Raw genomic sequence first — 8,264 nt, 5'->3', positions numbered from 1 at the left:
TTCCCCACATTAAATGATCAGTTTAATATGAGAAAATCATTTAAGAGAATTAGATATTGATTATTATGACAGATAGAGAGAGTTAGAGATGAAGGAGAGATAGTGTCAGAGTCTGGTTGGAGAGTTAGATACTTAGGGATACGTAGAGCAAGAGAGAGGAAGTTATAGTGAGATAGATTTAGACATGAGGTTAGTGTTAGAGTTAGAGTTAGAGAGACATATAATTAGAGTTAGAGAGTTATAATGAGATACTAGAGAGGGGAAGTTGGAGATAAGAGTTAGACATGAAGTTAGCGTTAGAGTTAGAGTTATAGGGATACATATAGAGATAGAGTTAGAGTTAGGGTTATAGAGATACATATATAGATAGAGTTAGACATGAAGAAGGCTTGTTGGAGAGTTAAATATAGTTAGGGATATAGAGGGGAAGTTACAATGAGATAGAGTCGGACAAGAAGTTAGCGTTAGCGTTAGAGTTAGAGAGACAGATAGTTAGAGTTAGACAATTAAAGATAAAGTTAGAGTTAGAGTTAGAGATGAAGTTGGAGAAAGAGCTACACACTTAGAGATAGTAAATTTTGTTCAAAGTTTATGAAAAATTATCTCTTGTAGCAGAGGCAGGAGCTGAAGATATGGAAGCTACGGGCCTGGGCTTAAGACTATATCCTTTGCCGTCGACGTCTCCTGCTGCCGCTTCGTTTTCACGCAGATTAAGACTCTCTCAGACCCTCCTTCGTCGGCCCCGTCTCTTCTCGCACAATTGTGCACGCATTTTCGCATCAGCAGCAGAAGAATCAGAAGATGAGGAGAGCGCTGGGCCTTCTAGATCCATAGGCCTTTCTGCAGATGACCTCGAACAAAGGCTTGGAAAGCGTAGGCGGTCGCGCAAAGAAAAGCCTAACGCAGATAGCGTCGATCCCAAGCCTCCGCCGAAGGATTGGGAGTCCATGACTCTCGCAGAGAAGGCATGGGAAATTTACGTTGGTGAAAAGGGAGCCCTTTTCTGGCTGAACAAGATTGCCTATGCTGCAATTTTTGTGATCGTGGGAGGTTGGATCGCGTTTCGGTTTGTCGGCCCTGCACTGAACCTTTACCAGCTTGACAGTCCCCTTCTTCCACCGACTGAGGTCCTCAGTGGATCATCGAAATGAGGTATTCTTCACCTCCTCATCACTGATCTTGGTTTTGTTACTATGCAGAGGTATTATGGGCAGATTAACGGTGCTTAGGATCACACCCCATATTGTATAATTTCCAGCTCTGGTGTGCTGCGTTTTTGGTATGTGTCGAGCCGCCCGATTTGGGATAGTGTGCCCATCCAGTCGTACATCTATGAAAAGGCCTTACGTCAAAGTCACCTCTGGTGCTCAATTTTTGGAAACCCGGTTGTGCATATGATCTGTATCTGTATCATGGATTTTGTACCATTTCTTTAGAGGTTGCACATTTTCCCCATGAACTTAATTATGTACTGTCTTTGTAAGTTGAGTAACTTACTCAAAAGAAAAAGAAGAATGGCGTAGAGTGGACTTTTGAAAGGCTTTAGTTGGATATTTTGGAACAGAATGTCGTCAGTCATATAAATATATGCCATGGAAATGATTGACACAGCATTTAAACCCCTTAAAAGCATGCAATGAATTATTGATATCATGGGAATTGTTGACGTGCAAGCCCAAATTGGGCGCTAATTATTTGTCCACCGCCCACAACCCAATTTTCACGTGCAAGCCCAAATTGGGTGCTAATTATTTGTCCGCCGTCCAGAACCCAATTTCACACACCACGTCACATCACACCCCTTCACTTGTATTAATATGTAATCACATGATGATCAATTATGGAAGCCTTCACCGTGTGCAGTGTCGTCGTCTCTTTGGTGCGAGGAATGACGAGGGAGAGGGGCAACGGCTATTCATGAGTGCGGTGGCAGGGCCGTTCCAGCTCTGATTCCATGTAGAAGTTTAGGGAGTGGGCCATGGCGGCCACACACACACACGACTTCGTAGAGAGAGAGAGAGAGAGAGAGAGAGAGAGAGAGAGAGAGAGAGAGAGAGAGAGAGAGAGAGAGAGAGAGAGAGAGAGAGAGAGAGAGAGAGAGAGAGAGAGAGAGAGAGAGAGAGAGAGAGAGAGAGAGAGAGAGAGAGAGAGAGGATGACGTTGACTGCAGGCAATTGAAAGCGATGATTTTCATTATAGTGGTCATACATTTATAAGCCTGAAAAGGCAGATGTGAGCAGTCACGTTGATTTCTTGCAATGTTTCATACCTCACTGATAGGCGCTGATGAGGCAAGATCCTCAAACACAGTTGCTGAGAGAGGAGCATGTGGTTTTTATTGAATCAATGCTTATGTGCGACTATGTTAACATGTGTGTTCTTTTTTTGTGTGCCTTGCGACACGTGCGGTGCATAGGCAAGTGATACAAGTAAATGGCAATTTAGAGAGGGTGCCATAGTGGCTACGCAAAGCTTTGCGGAGAGAGAGAGAGAGAGAGAGAGAGAGAGAGAGAGAGAGAGAGAGAGAGAGAGAGAGAGAGAGAGAGAGAGAGAGAGAGAGAGAGAACACTGCAGACGGTCGAAGGCTTGCATAATTGATGATCACGTGATTACTGTGATGTGCAACGGAAGTGAATGATGGTGCATGGCTTAGGATGAGTGATTAGTGATGCTCAAGGTTCCTTTTACTGACGGGAAGGGAGAGCTTGCCTTGACTTGATGAGAGATGCTCAAGGTTCCTTTTACCGACGGGAAGGGAGAGCTTGCCTTGACTTGATGAGTGACTGTGCGATGACCAAAACAAGAGTGGAATGCAAATTGAGAGAGAGAGAGAGAGAGAGAGAGAGAGAGAGAGAGAGAGAGAGAGAGAGAGAGAGAGAGACGACACTAGATGGGGTCCCAAACCCCCTCCAGAGTCCAAGGGCCCCCCTCTCTAGCAATAGAGAGGTATTTGCTTTAGATTGCACAGTTTGGTACAATGCTTCTTGATGCTGTGGTCTTGATGACGAATGATGTCGATGATGACAATGACGATGACGACGTCAAGGCTGAAATCTGAAAATGCTAAGATCTGAGGCTGTGGATCTGCTACTACTGCGAGGCAAGGGCTGATCTGCTACCGCCAAGGCCTGCTAGATTGAGGACTGCAAAAACGTTGACTGTCAATGGCTGAAAACAGAAAACGTTGGCTGATTTGGGCTAAATCTGCAAAACGTTGGCTGGTAACTGGTTGCGCTGAAAAGTGAAAACGCTAGGCTAGTCTGGGTGCTAGGGTTGTGATGGCGAGGGTCTGCTACAGATGATGCGGGTTCTTGCGAGGCTAAGGGTTTCTCGATCCTTGAACTTCAAAAAGTACTGTCTGACTTGCTTCTTTGAGCCATGGCGAAACCGATGCAACAACACTTGCTCCGGCTCCATGACTTTTGCTTCATTGATGATCTCCGTTATGTGCATGTGGACAAGCTACTTCAAGTCCAGGGTTCAGGTCAGCTTACGAACTGGGTAGGGCAAATTTGCTAAGTTAATATAAAAGAAACCTGGCAGTCAATCAGTAGAGGCAGAAGAAACCAAGGGAGCACAGGCAGACTTTGCAGTAGGCCCTCTGGCGTTTCTCCTCAGCAAGAACCTCAGCAAGCATTAGCGTTTTGATCCAGCATCATCAGCCCTAGCGCCGGGACTTTTCAGCATTTAGCGTTTGCAGATCAGCCTACGCCAGCGTTTTCAGCAGACTATATCAGCCAGCAGCAGCGTTTTTCAACAGCTTGTATTCAGCCAGACAATCCAACGTTTTAACTTTTCAGCCCAGATACAGTAGCGTTTTCAGCCTCTGAAGACAACGTTTTCAGCCAACAAGTCATCAGCGTCATCGCCTCCCTCGCCATCGCCGCTGTCACTAACTTAGACCATCATTGCATGATAGCATCAAGAACTTGCATCAACACCTTTGTACCAGATTTGCAATCAACAACACAGACTTCTCTCGCCATCGAGAGGGGCCCTTGGAGGAGGGTTTGACAACAGTCTGGTGTCGTATTCTTCTCTCTCTCTCTCTCTCTCTCTCTCTCTCTCAATCTCAGCACCTTCGTTCACAGTGTCATTCACTTTGTTTGTGATCATTTGCACTCTCTCACTAAAGGAACGAAAGGCTTTCCCTTCCGTAAGTAAAGGAAGCCTTGAGCACAGTTCGGAGCACTCATCTTGAGCAAAGTTAACATTCACTTCCGCTGCACCTTACATAAGAAGCCCTTTGTGAAAATGGCTCTTGAAGCGTCACAGGGGTCACAAAAGGTAAACAAGGATAAGGACTCAGCCGGGACTTCTGGAGCACAGGCAAAGAAACAGAAAAGGAAGCTTTTTATGCGTAAGTCGCTCGAGGAAAAGAAGGTCTTAATGGCTGAGAATAAATGCTTTATATGCGAGCAGCCTTGTCACTTTGCTACAAATTGTCCTTAAAAGGAAATGACCAGCTGACTCAGATGATAAAGAGGATCAAAAAGGCAAGAAGCCTAAACCCATGGCAGGTTTGGCACCAGATATGGTGGGTGACAGGCCCATTACAGATGCCAGCGAGTTATGCAGAGCATGGGGTAAAGTTAGAGACGGCACTCATCTTTATCTCACCAGAGTTAGCTATGAATCTGGGCATCAGAGCTGAATAGATGGGGTACACGGCAGAGGCAGGGTTTGCATGTCCTGACCACTCAAAGTGTGTTACTCCCATTATTGGAAAGCTGCGTATGCATATTCAGTCATATGTAGACTCAAAAGAATTTTATATCATGCCATTAGAAGGGTGCGATGCGCTACTTGGAATTCCGTGGATGTTCAGAGTACATGGCGTGCTGGATGCCTTCGGCAAGACGATCACCGTTCACAACATAGGGGCAAAATTCATGTTTTGGATGTGAAGCTGAAAGGGGAGTCTGTCCCTATTGTATCTGCTTCGGCTATCGCTTCTGTAATAAAGAATGATCTTTCTGTGTACTTGATTTTTGCACGCAATGTCTCAGATAATTGTCAGTCAAATTTATATGTATTAGCTAAAGAAAGGTCAGCATTTTTGCAAGAGTTTAGTGACTATTTTTCTGATTCATTATCGTCGCAATTGCCGCCAGAGAGACCTGAGGACCATCGGATAGATTTGGTGCTAGCGTGTAGCCCACCAAATAGACCTCCCTACAGGGTTAGTGCGGTGCAGAAGAAAGAGATTATGGGCGAGGTTGAGGAGTTATTAGAGAAGGGGCTGATCCAGCCTAGTTCTTCACCCTTTTGCTCCCCAGTGCTCCTAGTACAGAAAAAGGATGGCTCATGGCGCATGTGTATTGATTACCGTGCGTTGAATAAGAATACCATCAAGAATAGGTTTCCCCTGATGATATTATCAATTGTTTAAAAGGTGTTGCAATTTTCTGCAGGATAGACCTTAAGAGTGGGTACCATCAGATTCGTTTAAGGCCAGAGAATGTGCACAAGACTGCGTTTGGTCTTTATGAGTTCCTAGTGATGCCGTTTGGTCTAACAAATGCTCTTGCCACGTTCAACAAGATGATGGACCGGATTTTCCGCTTGCATCAACAATTTGTTGGGACATTCTTCGATGACATGATAGTCTATTCGAAGAATGAAGAGGAGCATAGGTGTCACTTGACCATTTTGTTCGAAGAGCTGCGCAGTCACATGTTACTTTTCAATCCTAAGAAAAGTGAATTCTTCTTGGAAGAGATCCACTTTCTTGGCCACATAGTGTCAAAGGATGGTGTCAGAATGGATCCTGCAAAGGTCAAAGCTATTATGACATGGCCAGACTTGAAGACTGTGCATGATGTCAGAAGATTCTTGTGATTGTGTTCCCACTATAAAAGGTTTATCAAGAATTTTGCAGAGATAGCATCACCTCTTCACGCTTTGCAAAAGAAAGAGGTCACTTTGAGATGGACCCAAAAAGAGATTTCAGCTTTTAGTCTTTCAAAGGAAAAGTTGACTTCAGATCCAATAATTGTTTTGCCAGATCTCAAGAAGTCATTTGTGGTCCAGTGTGATGCGTGTGTAGTAGCTTCCGAGCAGTGCTAATGCAAGATGGACGGGTAGTAGCTTATGAAAGCTGAATTTTGCAAGGGCCAGAGAAGGCTATGCAAGTCTATGAGAAAGAGCTCTTGGCCATGATTCATGCGCTTTCTAGTTGGAAACACTACCTCTTAGGTGCTGATTTTGTTGTCCAAACAGACCACCAGACCCTGCGATACTTCTTGACACAATCAAAGCTATCCGAAAATCATATACGATGGGCAAACATTCTTTCTATGTTGCACTTCCAAATTATGCATGTGCAAGGCAAGAAGAATGTTGTGGCCGATGCGTTATCAAGAAAGACACAAATTTCAGCTGTGTCAATTCCTTATCATAATGAGCTTGATGACATGAAGGAACAATATGCTACAAATGAAGACTTCGCAAGGATTTTTGAACAGTTGCAAGAGGGCAACATCATGAGCACTACCTCCTCAGAGACGGTTTTATGATGATGCATGGTAGACTTTGTGTCACTAGGCCATTGCGACATAAGGTCTTGGTAGAAAGTCATGTCCCATCGTATGCAGGGTATTGTGGTATTGATGCGACAGTTAAAGCGGTAGACATTCTTCTATTGGCCTACCTTAAGGAGAGATGTGGATGCCTTTGTGCGAGCATGTGCGAGCATGCGTGATTTGCCAAAATGTCAAGTTTGACAGGCAAAAGGCACCAGGGTTGTTACAACCACTATCGATTCCGGATAATCCATGGGAAAGCATTGCTATGGATTTTATCTTTGATCTTCCAAGAACCCCAAACAGGAAGCACCGTCACAAACTGCTGATGTGTCAAAGGCCTAAAGAATAAAGCAAACTTGCAAATGCCGACCGAGGGTGTAACAGACTTGGACACTCCAAGTCAAGAATCAATCGCGACAGCACCAAATAACCACTTCAAAACAATTCACAGATCACAATAGATTTGCACTGGCCTGGCGGAGTTCCGTGCCTAGAGATATTGGCCCCAAAGACTGGCGCCCCTTTCGGTATTTCTTTTTATATTAATCAATCATCAAAGTACAAGAGAGCGGTTAGGGTTTCACTCTCAAACTCTGCGTCCAGATGCTCTGAGAAGCGAGGCCCTCACCACTAATTTAAAGGTTACAAGGGATGCCCAAAAGCAGAGCCCCAAAAGCTTGAAGGTAAAAGCAGATTCTCTCTCTCTCAATGAGAGTCAGTAAAAAGCAAGTTCTCTTTTTCTTTTTCTTTCTCCCAAATCAAAGCAAAAAGCTGAGATTTGCGTCGCTCAAAATTTTTCAAAAAAAAGAATAAAAAATTTAAAAAAATCCGCCTTCGCGATTTTCAGAAATTAGGGTTTTTGGCAGAAATTAGGGTTTGCAAGAATTTTAGGGTTTCTGGCAGAAACTAGGGTTTCTACTGTCCGCCACGTCATCACTTTGTGACATACCCCTCTCTTGAAAGCATTGTAATCGACCGCGATTACGCCTGCAAAACCGACAAAAGCCATAAACCGTCTTAGCAGACACTGACTATTAGTACCTACGTACTAGGAACACACATCTAGCACATGTACGAAATCGACAGTCACATCACACGACATCACAGGACATCACCAGACATCACAGGACATCACATGACATTCAACATTCATTCGGATCTTAGACCATGATTTATCGGCAATGTAGCTAGCAATCACATCTAGGTCCAATCGGGATCTCATCGATGTCCGATTGACTAACCCCTATTGCAACCATGTCTATTCGAGATCAAGCAGACCAAAATGCTGCAGTCATTTCGTCTATTAGTTCCAGCACTCACAAGAAGTCAAGAACAAATCAGTATCGTAATCAGGAATTCCATTTCATAAAGTCATCCAGCAGAATACTGTCATCTCTCAGTATCCCTGAAGCTCAAAGAGACATCAGTGACTTTAGTATCAAAATCAAGGCATCCAAGGGAGCGGAGTAACTCCCCTCTTGTGCATCCCAGTGCACCAGATCTTCGGCCAAGCTGAGTTTCTAGGTTCCGTTTGGAGTAGACTATGCTAAACCAAAACATCAAGGTAAAGTTTCACAATCCGAGGAGTATCTGCTAGGTCCTCCTCCTCCATCCACTTCGCATCAAATGCAGGAAAGTTCTTGAACTTAACCAAGAACCCGCCTTCGGACTTTACCTTTCTTCGTATCATTATGTGCCAAAATCTGTTCAGGAACAAGGATCTCCTCGTTTTCTTTC

General features: G+C 44.3%; 1 protein-coding gene across 1 annotated transcript; it reads left to right on the top strand.

Moving 5' to 3' along the window:
• Positions 1 to 598: 598 nt before the first annotated feature.
• On the top strand, positions 599 to 1,538 carry LOC147428447 (uncharacterized). Its single transcript, XM_086496673.1, has one exon. The coding sequence runs from the start codon at positions 633 to 635 to the stop codon at positions 1,149 to 1,151; it is 519 nt and encodes a 172-aa protein (XP_086352799.1). The 5' UTR covers positions 599 to 632; the 3' UTR covers positions 1,152 to 1,538.
• Positions 1,539 to 8,264: the final 6,726 nt, after the last annotated feature.

Source organism: Adiantum capillus-veneris, chromosome 23 (assembly GCF_014529385.1).
Source record: "Adiantum capillus-veneris isolate H3 chromosome 23, ASM1452938v2, whole genome shotgun sequence".
Lineage (NCBI taxonomy): Eukaryota > Viridiplantae > Streptophyta > Polypodiopsida > Polypodiales > Pteridaceae > Adiantum > Adiantum capillus-veneris.
The sequence above is the reverse complement of the archived record's forward strand: the minus strand, read 5'-3'. Positions and strand labels throughout refer to the sequence as shown.